The sequence below is a fragment of the Podarcis filfolensis genome (assembly GCF_964270895.1).
Source record: "Podarcis filfolensis genome assembly, chromosome: 8".
Taxonomy (NCBI): domain Eukaryota; kingdom Metazoa; phylum Chordata; class Lepidosauria; order Squamata; family Lacertidae; genus Podarcis; species Podarcis filfolensis.
In genome coordinates, this window is record NC_139611.1 from 57284992 (window position 1) to 57300994 (window position 16003).

The 16003-nt window shown below is 47.1% G+C and overlaps 1 protein-coding gene and 1 long non-coding RNA gene across 2 annotated transcripts in view; both read right to left on the reverse strand.

Annotated features, from left to right (window-relative positions):
* Positions 1-3182, reverse strand: part of FNDC5 (fibronectin type III domain containing 5) — a 33447-nt gene extending 30265 nt beyond the window's left edge. The window contains exon 1 of the mRNA XM_083625372.1: positions 2088-3182. Coding sequence (XP_083481498.1) covers positions 2088-2184 — 97 coding nt within the window. The 5' untranslated portion in view covers positions 2185-3182. The remainder of the gene's footprint in view (positions 1-2087) is intronic.
* Positions 1-16003, reverse strand: part of LOC310767883 — a 936392-nt gene that overhangs the window by 765435 nt on the left and 154954 nt on the right. The window lies entirely within an intron of this gene.

Consider the following 16003-nt stretch of genomic DNA (forward strand, 5'->3'; position numbering starts at 1 on the left):
GGGCCACCATGGCTCAGGGACCAGATCTGTATTGTGGGCTACCAAGTGACCATCGCTGCTCTACAGTGTCTTCTCATACCTTCACACTACCTGACCATTCTTCTGGTCCCGGGGTCACATATAAAGGCACAGAAGGCTCCCACCTTGCTGAAGCTAAGCAGGTCTAGGGCTGGTCAGCGCTTGAATGCATGACTGCCTGGGAAACATCTCTTCCTTGGATTCATTATGGAAGAAAGGTGGGATACAAATGTCACTGACATTTGCCTATAATAAGGCAAGCCATTTCTAGGCTCAGTACAAGGTGCTGATTTTAACCCATATGGTCCTATGGAACTTGGGGTCAGGTTACTTTAAAGGCCACCCTATTCCATACAAACTGGCACTGAAATCTTCAAAGGATCTCCTTCAGGTTTCTGCACCTACAGGGGCAAGGTACATGGTCAGCCTGAGAGGGCCTTCTTGTCACCTTTGGGTCCCTGGCTCTGGGATGTACTCTCTCCAGGAGGACTCGCCAAGCACTGAACTGGATGGCATTTGGAGAAAGACCATTTAAAAAATATAGCACTTTAAACCATTTTAATCTGGTTCCTAGTTGCTGCTGCTAAGTATTGTTGTTACAGTACTGTGTTTTTGTTTCATTTTTAAAAAATGTTAGCCACGGAGAGGTTTTTTTACCTGGAGAAGAGTAACAGAAATACATCCACTAAACAAAGTAACAAGAGCCCCAAATTTTCAAAGCTGGAAATTTTCTTGGTCTGTTATTTGACAAGCTCCCTTTTCAGAGGTGTCACAATTTGTAGTCCTCCAGAAATAATGGAGTTAGCAGAAAACTTGACCTTGTGGTCTACAACGCATCATCACATGAGCTATCAGCATCCACAGGACAGCTCAGGTCTTTCCAACAACATTTCTCAGTCTATGCATCTGTTAGTGAGGCTGCTGCTGAGCACCCTTCTGAGGCCCTGATGTTCTCCCATTGGAGAATTTCTTAAAGCCAGAGGCAAGCTATGAAATTACAAGTCAAATACCTGTTCTTTTCACAAGACCTATTAAACTGTGCTTGTTTAATGGTCTGCTCCTCTCTCCTAGAAAGTAACAGCCTTAGGGGAGAGCAACTCCGAGAAGCCTGATGGGTTCTCTCACAAGTTCAATCTTCACAGCCAATATTCCATATGCATAGCTCTTCTATCTGTGGGTTGAGGATCCAGCTGGTTGTTTTTGGTGGCCAGATTTGGCCGATCCCCATATTACCTTGTCTACTATGGTATCTGGACACTAACCTATCAAGGATGCTTTACAGGAGGGCAATTTTGAATAGAAGCAGCTATTATGTGGAATTATCCATCTTGTCTCTCCACACATTTCAGGACCCTCCCTAGTCCTGCATAGGTCTCTCCCCCTGCCCCCACAAATAAGAAGACTCACAAACTAAGGCTCTGTAGAACCAAACATGGGACAGAACAAGGCCCATGTAGTTCAGGAATCAAATTCTAAGAGTAACAAGCCACATGCCTGGTGCCGCATGAGCTGGTTCCATATGATCATCACAAATCGTTTGAATTATAAGAAAGGGAAGTCACTTCGGCTACCTACTGGCTCCTTTTTCTCAAGCACAGTTGGACAAAAGGAATAGGAGGCTGGAGGTCAAGTCTATGATTCCATCTCACTGCAACAAGTAGGGGCTCCTTGAGACTCTGAGCATGACTAACAGCTAGTAAAAACTACCCTGCCCTGCCCTGCGCTGATCCCTCTTTTTAAAGGAAATATCTTAACAGAACTCTCAGTGGTGCTTTATTCACCTTTCCTTAATCATGTAGCAATGAGTTCCACATGTTAAGCACACATCCCCCTTTCCTTTGTTGATCCTCCTCAACTCTTCTGTCATTGGATGGCGAAGCCATTTATGAAGGGATGTTCAAACGTTGCATGAGAATACAACAGGTCTGGGAAGTTGAGGAGAATTTCTTTTCCTCCTTAAGGAATGGAGCACACAAACCCAGAGAACGGCGGAGGGGTGTGTGGAGGGAAGAGTACCTACTACCATACCCATTCTTAATACCCCACCAAGGAACTGCTTCCCCGCTTACCTGCATCCGCCAGACAGAAGCCGGCACAGCTGAAATAAACCAGGAGGGCTGCATTGATGTAGAGAAGCAGTTGATCCATCCTCCAGAGCGGGTCCATCCTGCATCCACATGGGAATGGCTGTTTCAGCCCCAGAGGTCCCGATCCAACATGGGGAGGGAGGCAGGTAGGCAGAGAGGGAGAGAGGGAGAGAGAAAGAGGGTGCCCCTTCGGCTCCCCTTGGCGGCCGCCTCCGATCAGAGGGACGCCGAGGAGCCCCGCCAGGCTCCCGGACCCGGCGCGGACATTTCAGCACCACGGACAGCTCCGCGCCGCCGCCGCCGCTGCCGCCGCTTCCCGGTCCATGGCTGGCTTCTCCCGGCGGCAGCAGAAGGGCAGCGCCGACTTGGGGCTCCCGAGGCCGGGCTGGTCTCTCTTCCTGGGCCCGGATAAAGTTTCTGGGAGGCGGCGTGAGGCAGCTCGGCTCCGCGGAGGAGAAGCCAGAGAGACGCGGCCGAGCAGCTCCTGTTCCCGCTCCTGATGGTGCTGCTGGTGGCGGCGGCGGTGGCTGGAGGAGCCGCTGGGTCCCTGCAAAGTGCAAACGTGCCGCCAGTGGGCCGCCTCCTCCACAATCAGCCAGGCAGCTCCATCCAGGGGAGGCAGCCAGAGAAAGGATGGAGGCGCCCCCGACGCTCCCCCTGCCCTAACGACAGCCACGGGCGAATCCGGACTCGCCTGCCAGCGTCCCCGGCCCAAGGCACGCCGCCCTCCCCGGGCTGGGCGATTTGTGCTCCGAGATCCTACCAGGCGGGAAGCGGGGGGGTCTTCAGTCCCTCCTCCTCTTCCTCCTCCTCCTTCTCCCCTCCCTCATTAACCTTAATGGGAGAGCGACACTGTTTGAAGGGGAAACGGATCTCGCAGGTCACCACGTCTACACACACCAATTTTTTAAAAAGAGGGAGGGAGAGAAAGATCATTTATTTAAACCTTCCCCGCTGGAAGAGGTTCCACTGCGTGTGTCTCGCTTGACTGGAGGGAGTCAGAGGCAGGGAGGTGAGGAAGGAAGGAAGGAAGGAAGGAAGGAAGGAAGGAAGGAAGGAAGGAAGGAAGGAAGGAAGGAGATTGATGGCTGGGGGGAAAGTGTCAACTCCCAATTCCCTTTCCCAGTTGGAAGGATGTCCTCTAGCACCCTTGGGGAAGAACTGGACCTGCAAAGAGGTTGGGGGTGAATGTGGGGCATCCTAGCCAGAATCCATAAAACATCAGGGGAGACTGTATTATATAACAACAGAACAGCAGAAAGTGGGCCACAGACTGGGGTGGCTTGGTGGGGGTCCCCTTTTCCTTGAGGCTTCTCCAAACTTGAAGCTTATTAGGAAGAAAGGAGGATGAGAGGGAAGCACCCAACAGGAAGACATGAGGGGGTTTGTGGAGGGAGAAGGCACGAAAAGCTCCCTAGGGGAGACACCCATGGCCTTAAATGGTCTAATAGCACAGGTTAATTGGGGCCATTTAAGGCCATCACATTGGCAGGAGACTTCTGAAAAAAGACCCAGACCTGGAGAGTCTTACAGTCCTGCCAAGTTATCAGCCAAATTCCCCAGCATAATGTGAGTTCAGTGTGGAGGATGATACAGACACCCTGGAACACTAAAATGCTTTTGCTTCCAAAACTGCAAAGGATAGTTCGCCTGACAATAGGTAGAGGGGAGGCTATGTCAGTGTAAAAAGAATGGCAGTGTGGGGATGGCTGCAAGATAAAAGCAATGAGATCAATCCAGGAAGGATGAGGCTCTCAATGGGTACTAGTCCTGATGGCCATGCACAACCTCTACCTGTTAAGAGGGCTGCTATTGCACTCAGGTCCTGTTTGCAGGCTTTCAGAAGCACCTAGTTGGCCACTGCTGGAACAGGGTGCTGGACAGGGTGAGTCCCCTCTCACTGATCCAGCAGGGCTTGCCTTATGCTCTTATATGTCAATTATCCCACAGGTCCTTTATTCAGTCAGTCATCCACTTGTACATTTATATCCTACCTTTTCTCCAAGAGCTCAGGGTGGCAGGGACATTTCTCCCTTACTGTGTCCATTTTATCCTGCCTTCAGGTGACTAGACAGGTGAGCTGAGCAATACCCAACAGGCAAAAGCACACTCTTTGGTCACGTCATAATCTGATCTGAGGATATTCCTTCCCCAGCCTGGCAGGGCTACTGGCCTGGAGGCAGAGCTGTGTCCAAGGCCGGCTGAGGTGATGGAAGGCGTAGTGTGGAGAAGTTGGATAGGGAGAAGTCCCCCACACCATAAGAGTAGTTTTCAGGGCCATTCAATGAAGCTGAATGCCCCAAGATTCTAGGCAGGCAAAGGAAAGGACTCCTTCTTACAGTGCAGAATCAGAAGAATCTTTATTTGCATCAGCCACTAGCCATAGCAATAAAATAAAATGTACTGAAGACAGAGGGAAAAACTTAACTATAGAAATACATTTGGGTGGTTTACGTTAATAATAAAATAATAGATCTTATTCTCCTTGCCCCCACTAAAAGCCTTGCAGTTTTTGCTGTCATCTGATGATCTTGATCTGCTAGAAGAAAGGAGACAGTAGCAATGGTTGAGCAACCCGGCATGGACAATAATAGAGGGGTGATAACCTCACTCCTCAAATCTTTATAAAGAGTGCAAGCCAGAAGCACATGAGCCACTGACTCGATACTGCCATCTCCACAGGGACATAACAGTGTTTCCAGTGAATTTTTTTGAAATTGACCCTCAAGTACAGCCAAAGGCAGTATATTCAATTTTGTGAAAGTGAAAGCATTTCTGTATTTTGGAATTATTAAATTTTGCAAATAGGGTGCCAAAGTGTCAAAATGACTAGGTGAAAAATAATCATACCATGGACAAAATTTGCTTCTTGTGGCCAGATTATTCTGTCACTCGATATCATATAGGCACTGTCTATTTGCTTTACTGAAGCCAAGTGTTAAAAACTGCTGATAAACCAGAAAAGTAAAGCTTTTGGTTGACAATTTTAGTCCAAGCACTCTCATGACAATCTTATGATACTAGTGGTAGTAGACCAGTGGGGTTTAAATTTAGGCGGAGCCAATAATTAAATGTCCTACGCCAAATCTGTAATTCAACAGAGGGGAGGTTAGCCTCTAAGTGCAATTAAGCATTTGGAACACAGGATGGAACAGGAAAAAATTGCCTTAGGAACTTAGATTGAACAGCTTCTGTAGATCCAAGGTGAGAGCCTGTCCAAATCTGAGCCCCATATAATAACTGTGCTAGGGGTTTAGCTTTAAACGCTTCAAGGGCTGATGGTATGTGATTGGCACCTTTTGTAGGGAAAAAGTGTGCCAGAATTTTGGCACTTTGGGATGCTTTTTGCTTTGCGTATTTCTGGTGTGCTCCCCATAACCCTGTTGACTGGAAAATAAGGCCAATGTATTTAAAGACTTTAACTTGTTCGATCAACTGATTATCCCACAAGTGGTAGTGATGGACACCAACTTGGATGGCTTTTTAAAAGGATTGGACAAATTGATGGAGCATAAGGCAATGATGGTCATGTTCTGCCTCCAGTGTCAAAGATGGTATATGAGAACAGGATGCTATTCTCATATACCATCTGCATGGGCCTTTGATCGGACCCAGCAGCCAGGCTCTTATTATGTTCCTAAGGCAGGCAGAAGGAATGCGTAGAAGCTGGTTGATCACTTGCTGCTGGCTTCCACTCTAGAGACAATTTGCTCTGACTGAAGAATCAAGCCAGTCACATCTTTTGCCTAGCTTTATACAGTTAGATGAAATTCTATTGGCCCTTGATGTCACCTGACAGCTGCTGAATGAGTAAACTGGTCAGCTGCAGCCGTGATGCCCAAGTGGAGGAGAAAGCAAGTTGCCTCTGGGTCAGGATCCCATGGTCAAATCTGCATGGGGCTCAACATATGATGTGGAGATCATGAGATCCTTGTTCAGTGGTACCTTTGGTTAAGAACTTAATTTGTCCCGGAGGTCCTTTCTTAACCTGAAACTGTTCTTAACCTGAGGTACCACTTTAGCTAATGGGGCCTCCCGCTGCCGCCGGCGCCGTGTGATTTCCATTCTTATCCTGAGGTAAAGTTCTCAACCCCAGGTACTACTTCCGGGTTAGCGGAGTCTGTAACCTGAAGTGTCTGTAACCCAAGGTACCACTGTATTGGTGAAAGGCAGTCCATCCCCCCCCGGGGGGGGGAGGTGGTGGGTGGGTGAGCCCACAATGAAAGCAGACAAAACCCTCTCCCCAATTGCAGGGCACAACAAAGGAGGTGCCAAAATGATCATAAGAAAACAACACGTGAAAAAATGTTGCAGCTTTTGGGCCCTTATAGTTAAGAGAAAATGTGAGTAAGAGGCAACATGATAGACTTTATAAAATTATGCATGGCAAAAAAGGGGGGGTAGAGAAAGTTTTCCTCCTTTCACAACGCTAGAATTTGTGCGCATCCAGTGAAGCTGAATGTTGGAAGAATCAGGATTGATAAAAGAAAGGACTTTATGGTTAAACCCTGGAGCTCACTCCTACAAGAGGCAGCGATGGCCACGATCTTGGATGGTTTTAAAAGAGGATTAGACAAATTCAGGGAGGAGAGGGCTATCAACAGCTATTAGCTACAATGGCTGAGCTCTGTCTCAACTTTTGGAGGCAGCAATGATTCTGAATACCAGTTGTCGGAAACCAGAGGAGGAGAAAGTACTCTTGTGCTTGAATTCTGCTTGTGGGAAGATGAGCCATCGGCCTGATCCATCAGGCTTTTCTTATTTTCTTGTGTTCTTATGTTCTCATCTTCTCATCTCTAAGTCTTTCGTGAACCTCACCTGGAGTTTTGCTTCTGCAATGTGTTTTAAAGGGATATTCTTTTACAAGTTTACTCTTCCAATCAGCACTTATCATTTTAAAAATGGTGACAATGTTGTTTACCATGTTCACTTTCCCAGCATCCATAATAATAATAATGATAATAATTTATTTATACCCCACCCATCTGGCTGGGTTTCCCCAGCCACTCTGGGTGGCTTCCAACCAAATATTAAAAACACGATAAAACATAAAACATTAAAAACTTCAGATTTCTTCTAGAAGTCAGATAGTTGTTTATTTCCTTGACATCTGATGGGAGGAAGTTCCACAGGGTAGGTGCCACTACCAAGAAGGCCCTATGCCTGGTTCCTTGTAGCTTCACTTCTCGCAGTGAGGGAACTGCCAGAAGGCCCTCGGCGCTGGACCTCAGTGTCCGGGCTGAACGATGGGAGTGGAGACCTTTTGAGACCCTTTGAGGAAGGGCCCTAGTTTCTCATTTCAGACTTGGAAGTCTGAAGTCCCTCAGTTTCTGAAACAACAAAGAGCAGAGCCTTCGCAATGGTGGTGCCTCGCCACGGGAATGCTTTCTCCCTGGCTCCAACCCTGGTCAATTTTATGAGGCTGAACACATCGGTGCTCTTCCCATTTTTGGGGAATGAGAACGTATGCTTCTGTCACCCCTGCCTCGGCCATCATTGTTTATATTTTTATTTAAAATATTGGTTAACTGTCCTTCATCAAAAGGTTCAAGGGCAATGTACAAAGCATGACTAAAAACTAATGCACACATGAGATACATGAATATTTGCTTGTTCTTACTATTAAGTTGTGTTCAATACAATTGTAGCTAGTCAGTCACTTCATAACTCGATCTGATTAAACAGGTAGGGTACAAGTGTTTTACAACTGGGGTAAGCTTTAGGCAAAGACAGAAGAAGGACTTTGACTCAAGTCTACAAGACTGATTTGGACCAAAACTCCGTGCCCCGCATGAGATCTTCTGATTTCCAACCTGCTGTGAAAGTGTGTGGAGGTCGCATTCACTGACCACAAGTCTCCTGAGGCACACCAATGCTTTATCAGGAAGGATTAATGTGCCTTGTGCAAGAAGGCTGCATTCTAAATGCAGAGCTATGTGCATATTAGATGGGGCATGGAAATTAATGTGCATTTAGGTTAATTAAACTGGCAGTGGCCTGATTTATGGTAACTAGTTGATGGGAACAGAAGCAATTTTCCACTCTCATACATGAGCTGTCAAGCAATATGTCACTGGGTGGGAAAGGCCAGTTCTTGGCACTGATAGGAGGTTCTGTGGAAGGCTTGGGGAGAAATAAAAGCAAAGCCTTTGACTCTGTTAATCCCACACGTGAGTCAGAGATTAAAAGAGGTTTGTGCCTGTCACAAATGCAGCAGCCTGTTTCAAAGGCTCTCCAGGTGTCAGAGATCGGCTGCGAGCTGCTGAGCAATCAAGCTGAAGCACAAGGCCAGGCAGGATTAGGCCAGAAAGGTAAAACTCACAGGAGAGTCCATCAGGAGACAGAACCATTTGCGGGCATGAGTGGAGACTAGTAGGTAGAAGAGAGCCAACAGGGGTGTTTGGAGCAACACGTGGGAGGGGGGGCGCCCAGGCAAGGCTGGAGCAAAGGCAGCATTGCATAGTGGTCAGAATGTTGGACTGGAACTGACCAGTCATGAAGCTGACCAGGTGGCCTTGGGGCAGCCATAGCTTCTCAACCTAATCTACTTCACAGGGCCGTTGTGAGGATAAATTGTAGGGATAATGTATTCCATCTTGAGCTCCTTGGAGCCAAGGCAGAAGATTTAGAAGTAACAAAACCAATAACCTGGAAACACTGCAGCAACTTGTCTTGGGGCTCACTTAAAGCAGCCTCAGCAGGATCAGGCAGGGATCAATCTGTGTTAGGATACCAAGCCATGTGAGACCTAGACTGCCACAGCCACTGCACATCCCTGCACATCAGTAAGGTGCTTCATTGGCACAACTAAATATATTGCTGTCCCTCAGTTGGACTGCTTCATGCCTTCTCGCAGGGGACATTTATTTCTGCTGGAACATCTTCTTCTTCTTTGGCGACCACTCGTAGCCGAGTAAGATTGTCTTCCGTAAACACAGTTTTAACAATGAGTCCGGAAGTGACTGTGGAGGCCAATTCTGGATCCACACTCCTTCCACAGTGGGGACATTGGTTTCCAGGCGGGAGTTGATCACGGTGTGGATTTGCCAAGTATGTCTTCCTCTTAGCACATTTCTCCCTTGTGTCCTGAGTTCGAGTGTCTTCAAAGCCCATGACACCTTTGGTAAAGGCTGTTCTCCAACTGGAGCACTCGCAGGCCAGTGTTTCCCAGTTGTCAGTGTTTATACTACATTTTTTAAGGTTTGCCTTGAGACAGTCTTTAAACCTCTTTTGTTGACCACCAGCATTAAGCTCTCCATTTCTAAGTTCGGAATAGAGTAGTTGCTTTGGAAGACGATCATCAGGCATCCACACAACATGACCAGTCCAACGAAGTTGATGTTGAAGAATCATTGCTTCAACACTGGTGATCTTTGCTTCTGCCAGTACACTGGTATTAGTTCACCTATCTTCCCAAGTGATGTGTAAAAATTTTCGGAGACACCGCTGATGGAATCTTTCGAGGAGTTGGAGATGGCGTTTATGACATTCATTTCTGCTGGAACATACCCAAGATCAGGGACGAGACACCTTTGTCCTCCAGGTCCTTGGAACTCCTCTCCCAAGCCACACCCCTCTCCACAGGCCACGCCTACCCCTGCCCCTGCTCTGCCACGCCTACCCCTGCCCCAGCCACCCCTACATTTGCCTGGCTGGAATGTGGTCTTGAATTTGAATCATACTTGCTTGTCTGGAAGGAGGACAGAGCAAGCTAAGTGTGTATAGAAACCAGCCTACCGTACAAAGGTCAGAATCACATTTGTTGATCTGCCTACTTTTGCCTCTGGCCTCACCTGTGACTGATTTACAGCTTGAGAAACAAAAGCGACTCCTTCTAGTTAGCGGGAAAGGGCAACACTAGCACTTCCTTTTCCTTTTCCCCGCAGAGTAAACACACGAGAACTGAAATAGAACCCCCCAAAAAATAATCAAGGAGGCGCTTAAACTCGCAGCCCTGGTGATTAAAATTGGCGCTCCCTAATTAAAATTGGTCTCTCGTGATTAATCAGCTAAACTGTAGTTGGTTCATCTGCTGATTAAACTGATTAAAGCTTGTGGCTCTAATGAAGGAGTGGGAAAAGCCACTCTTTAAGGGGTAACTAATCTCAAGTGCCTGCAGCAGCAAACAACATCCTGGTCAGGATGCTAGCAGAAAGAGCAAAAACCAAAGTCACCCCCACCCCACCCCAAGCAGAACTGACAATTAAGCTTCAAAGCCAATTTACGTTGCTGAATGAAACACATTTCCAATACCTCTGACGGGGATGTTCCCCATCGCCTGCCCACTGCTTTTCTTCCTGATGAATTATAAATCCGATATTAATTGCGAGATGTGTCATTGGAGTTTCAGTGATTGTCAGTCAGGGCTTTTGTGTGCGGGGTGGAATTTTTAGAACTTTTGTGTTCTGCTAACAATGAACAAAGGAAGCAGATGAAAAAAAGAAAAGAAAGAGGGCAGAAACTCAACAGGAATTAACAATGTACCACATGCATAATGTGCTTGTGCCACAAATAGCTGGCAGGTTACTCAAGCAAGTGAGCCAAGGGGCATACACAAAGGAAAGTGGAGGGAAATGGTTAAATGAATCCACTAAGGCAACAGGGCTGGGTTAGAGCAGAAGAGAATTAGGGCCGCATCAAACATTCATGTGGAATCCACAGAAAAGAAATCCATGTGCAGGGGCACACGAGGGGCAGGTTAATAAACAATAAACCATTGTTGTTGTGGTTATGTCTACACAGATGGGGCCTGGATGAAGGGAATCAAGAAACACCAAATATCAGAACCAGGCCACTTTTTTTTTTTTTTTACCAAAGTATGCACAATTCACAAGAGAGATGTCCTGTAGGTAGAGGGAAGGGAACTTCTAGGATAGCAAACAGGTGTATTTTTCCAGATCCTGACATGGAGCCATTTCTTCTTGAGAGTGGACATGCCCTGCCTACCTTTTCCCCTTCTGAATTTTGGAACTGAATGCTCTAAAGACTGGAGATCCACAGACGCTGGGCTGTTTGAAAACCAGCTGTCATAACCTTTTGCTGTGCCTGGACCAGACAGAGTGTGTTTGGGCTATGGGCTCCCAACATGTAGCGATTCCTGACCATGTATCACACTGGCATGACCTAACTTTGATTTGGTATTCCTGAAGTGGAGAATGAGAAAATGCAGAGGCTGGAAATCAAAAGAAATGGCTTGGCTTGGCTTTTTAAATGGACTCTACAGCCCGTTGCATAAACAGACTATCATTTTGGGATTTGTACCAGGCAGAGAGAGGGGAGGTGCATCTTCCTTGCTCCACGTCTGATGCACTGAGAACATTGATGAGAATTCATGTCAAACTCACTCTTGGGCAACCTCCAAAAATGAAGGCTCCCTGGACGCAGGCCAAGCAGGCCTCCTCCTCCTCTGCCTCCCTCCTGCATCTGCCAAACACCTCCTGGAGCCTCACCACTGACAACTCTGCCGCAACTGAGGGCTTTTGTGGGCATAACTGAAATAAATGTAGAGTTCCTGCACGGTTTGCAGTTTAAAGGATAACTGCAAGTGGGAGAAGAAAGTAGCAGACAAACCAAATCTTTTCCAACTCTGCAATATCCTTTTTTAGGTAAGGCAGCCTGAACTGTACTGGAAACAGGACATTCAAAGTGTGCCCACTGTTCTTGCACTGCAGTTGTCCTGCTCTTCCTCCTGTGCTGGCTAGATGTGTCTCCATCAGGATGAATAGAGGTCTAGCCATTTCAGATGGAACCCTCAGATACTTGAATCCTGGGACCATCTAAATAGCAATGTCACTCACTTTCTTATGGTACTTTTAGCACTGTGGGATCCCAAAAATAATGGAAAAGTTTCCAGTGAGTCCAAAACTGATAATGTATCACAAGGCAGCTTGTTTTTAAAAGCCAAGATGTACTATTTGATTTCTTAATTGCTGGAAAGGCTACTTGCATTTCTAGAACCGATTATATTTTATGCATCTTTCCCCCTTGAATTTGCTACAATAATCAAAGAAAATACAGGTTACTTGCATCTTATGTTCCTGGAAATCATGTATATAAGCAAAATTACATAAAGCCAGAACAACCCCTAGAAAGACACTGAAAAACTGTTTTTTTAAAATCACTGCACGTGCTGGTGAGGGACAAACGTTGCTCTTAGTCTTCCTCCTCCCCCTTGCTGGATGATGCTTCAGATGATATGAGGACCGGGACTGGGGTGGGGGGGTTGACCAGCAGTCAGAAGAAGTGCTTGGCTGTGGTTCAGATCCAGAGATGGGTTGTGTGGTCACATCTGGTGGTGGTTTCTTTGTAAGGAACATGGTGATTGGCAGCTGATGCTGTTCTCTCTCTCTCTTGGCATAAAATATAGTTATTTATTGATACTTATAGGGGACGCAGATGGCGCTGTGGGTTAAACCACAGAGCCTAGGGCTTGCCGATCAGAAGGTTGGCGGTTTGAATCCCTGTGACGGGGTGAGCTCCTGTTCTTTGGTCCCAGCTCCTGCAACCTAGCAGTTCGAAAGCACGTCAAAGTGCAAGTAGATAAATAGGTACCGCTCCGGCGGGAAGGTAAATGGCATTTCCGTGCACTGCTCTGGTTCGTCAGAAGCGGCTTAGTCTTGCCGGCCACATGATCCGGAAGCTGTACGCCGGCTCCCTCGGCCTATAGAGCAAGATGAGCGCCGCAACCACAGAGTCGGCCACGACTGGACCTAACGGTCAGGGGTCCCTTTACCTTTACCTGTTCAAAGGTATACAGAAATACATACCCATTACGAAGTATCTTTTTTATAATATACTGAAATAAAACAGCTACTTAATATAAAATAGAACAAGGGCGGAAAGGAGAAAAGAAAAAGAAAGACTTAAGGAGAGACAAAGGCAAAGAGGAGAGAGACAGAGTTGCTGCTGTCTCTTGAGCTCGTCCAACATTTCCTTGTAGGGTCTCAGAGGGTCTGTAATCCATGGATGATCTTGAGGCTGCATTTCATGGAGGGGTCAAACTCTGCAAACAGATCATTTACATGCTTTATGACTTGGAAGAGTTGAGAAAGTTTCTGCAGGGTCCAGTTTGCTGGCTCCTGCTCTCCAAGCTCATCCTCGCATTCCGAAATCAATCTGACCTGTTCCTCCAGCTCTTCCACATTCAACACCTGTTGGGTCTCAATTACAGTAGTTCTTTCACTTCTTCCTGGATGAGGTCAACAAAGCCTTCACCACCCACTTCTCTGACCACCTGCACAGTGTCCTCCACCTCACTGTAAATGCTTGGAATACCCTTGAAATGGCGCACACATTCCTTCCACATGCATTTATTGTTTCAGGCATGATTGCATCCATTGATGTAAGTGATGCAACAGGCAATGTTGAAGAACTTTTAGCATGCAGTGAGGTCCCGATCCATCACATCAATCATCCAGAAGAAGGCGAGCTTCGTGTAAGCAGCCCTGAAGCAGCAAATCACACTTTGACCCAGAGGTTGGATGAGGGGAGGTGGGTGGGAGACAACCTCAGCCTCACTGTGTGCAAAGTGGAGTGTCTTGTGGTGCCCAGGAGCATCGTCCACAAGCAGCAAGACTTTAAACTCCAGGTGTTTCTCCTTGAATTAACACTTCATCTCTGGAATGAAGTATTTGTGGAACCGGTCCAGAAATGATGATGCAGTCACCCAGGTCTTTTCGTTAGATTGCCAAAACACAGGAAGGAGATTCTTGTTCTTGCCTTTTAGGACGCAGGAGTTTTGAGCAAGCCTGGCTTTAAGTGCCCAGCTGCAGTGCCATAGAGCAGCACAGTCCATGGGCATAGCCAAGGGGTTGGGCAGCTGCCCCCTAAATAAATAAAAATACAAAGCTAACTGAGGTTCTGCCCCCCTAACAAAAGGCCTGCCCCCCCCAACAAAAATCCTGGCCACACCCATGGCATAGTTACTGTGTCCTTTGCAGTTTAGAAGCCGGGAGCTTGCTTTTCAGCTTTGGCAAGGTAAGTTTGGGCAGGTATTTTAATCCAGAAGAGCCCTGCATTGAATCCAGAATGCAGCCCTGTCTGCATTGAAGACGTGCTCTGGACAATATGCCTTGACATCCAGCAGCCACTTTAGTTGTGCAGGGTATGTTTTTGTAGCCTCTTGTTTGCAGACGCAGCTTCCCCAGTCATTCAGACATTCTTAAGTTTGAAACAGATCTTAAAGCCATTAAGCCAACTGGGGCTGGCTTTGAATTCCTTGGCAGGCTGGTCGCCATCTGTGGTGAAAGGTGTGATGTGGTCATAGAAGCTCAGAGCCTTTTGGCACAAGATGCTGCCATCCACTGGCTCATGTCTTCCAGTCAGTGCCTTCACCAAAGCCTTGTCCTGCACTTGACTGGCCACCTTTGCAGTCAATGGTGTACATGCTGCCACAGTTCGACACATCTCCTTCTCATGCACCTTGATGGCACGGATGCTGGGCACATTCCTGCCATATTTGCATGCCACAGCATATATAGACATGCATCCCTGAAGCAGTCCAGCACAGCCATTTCTCTTCCAGCATGGCAAGGACCCTCTGCTTCTTTGGTTTCTCAGCAGCAGTTGGTGAGGATGCCTTGTGTTCTGGGGCCATTCTCCAGTCTGAAGCTCAGCCAACCACCACTTCCAACACTCCAAACTCCTTCATTGTCTCTTAAAAAAAAAAAAAAACACAACCCCTCTCCAACTGCCTCTTCCACACCCAAACACTCTCATGAAGCTGCAGGAATTCCTGCTCTCTCACCCACGTTTCATGTGTGTTTGCTATTTTCTTATTTCTCCCTGGAGTGTGGTTTTCCCCCCTCCCCCCGGCAATGCACATAAAGCTATGAACACGTGTCTTAAATAAGCGTAAGATGTATTGTGTAAGATTTTTGTATTGCAACAGAATTTAATTTGGGGATCAGACTGTATGTGAGGGTGTGGATAGCCGCCATCAGGTGGATAGTAATAATCAGGTATTTGTAAGCCTGAAATATGGCAGCCCTCTGCCAGCTGGTTTACCTGGCCGGAAGGTGAGTGAGGAAAGTCCAGCCCCTGCAACCATTATGCAAGGAAGGCATGAACCATGGGGATTTGCTGCCACCTGCTGCTGCCTCATGAGAATGCACCCTCGGGGGCAAGGTAACTTGGGGCACTCCCAGACGGCCTGATAACTCTATCCTCATTGTTTGCAGGTACATTAGATGATGTGGGATCAAAGCAAGGGCTATTCCACACTTTCCAGTTCACTCCTCCATCACTTTTCTTATTACAAGAAGTCTGGTCTTTCGGGAAAGCGGGTTTGTTGTCCAGGACCTCCTGATCAGCAATAATTGTGCAGCCTGAATTTGCCAGTGGCCGGTGATGGAATCCCATCCAAAAATAATGACAACCTGGTCACCAATGATTAATTCAGTATCAAGAAACAGAAGAATGAAGTGATGGTGCCACTAGAACCCTCCCTCCCTCCCTCCCTCCCTTCCTTCCTTCCTTCCTTCCTTCCTTCCTTCCTGCCAGCATGGTATAGTGGTTAAGAGTGGTAGTCTCATAATCTGGTGAACCGGGTTCACGTCTCTGCTCCTCCACATGCAGCTGCTAGGTGACCTTGGGCTAGTCACACTTCTCTGAAGTCTCTCAGCCTCACTCACCTCACAGAGTGTTTGTTGTGGGGGAGGAAGGGAAAGGAGATTGTTAGCCACTTTGAGACTCCTTAAGGGGAGTGAAAGGTGGGATATCAAGTGCAAACTCTTCTTCTTCTTCTTCTTCTTCTTCTTCTTCCTCTTCTTCTTCTTCTCCTTCTTCTTCTTCTTCCTCCTCCTCCTCCTCTTCCTCTTCTCCCTCCTTCCTTTCTTCCTGCCATATTCCTTTATGTCTTTTTTGGCAGCCAGCTACCCCCTCACCCCTTGCTTTATTTA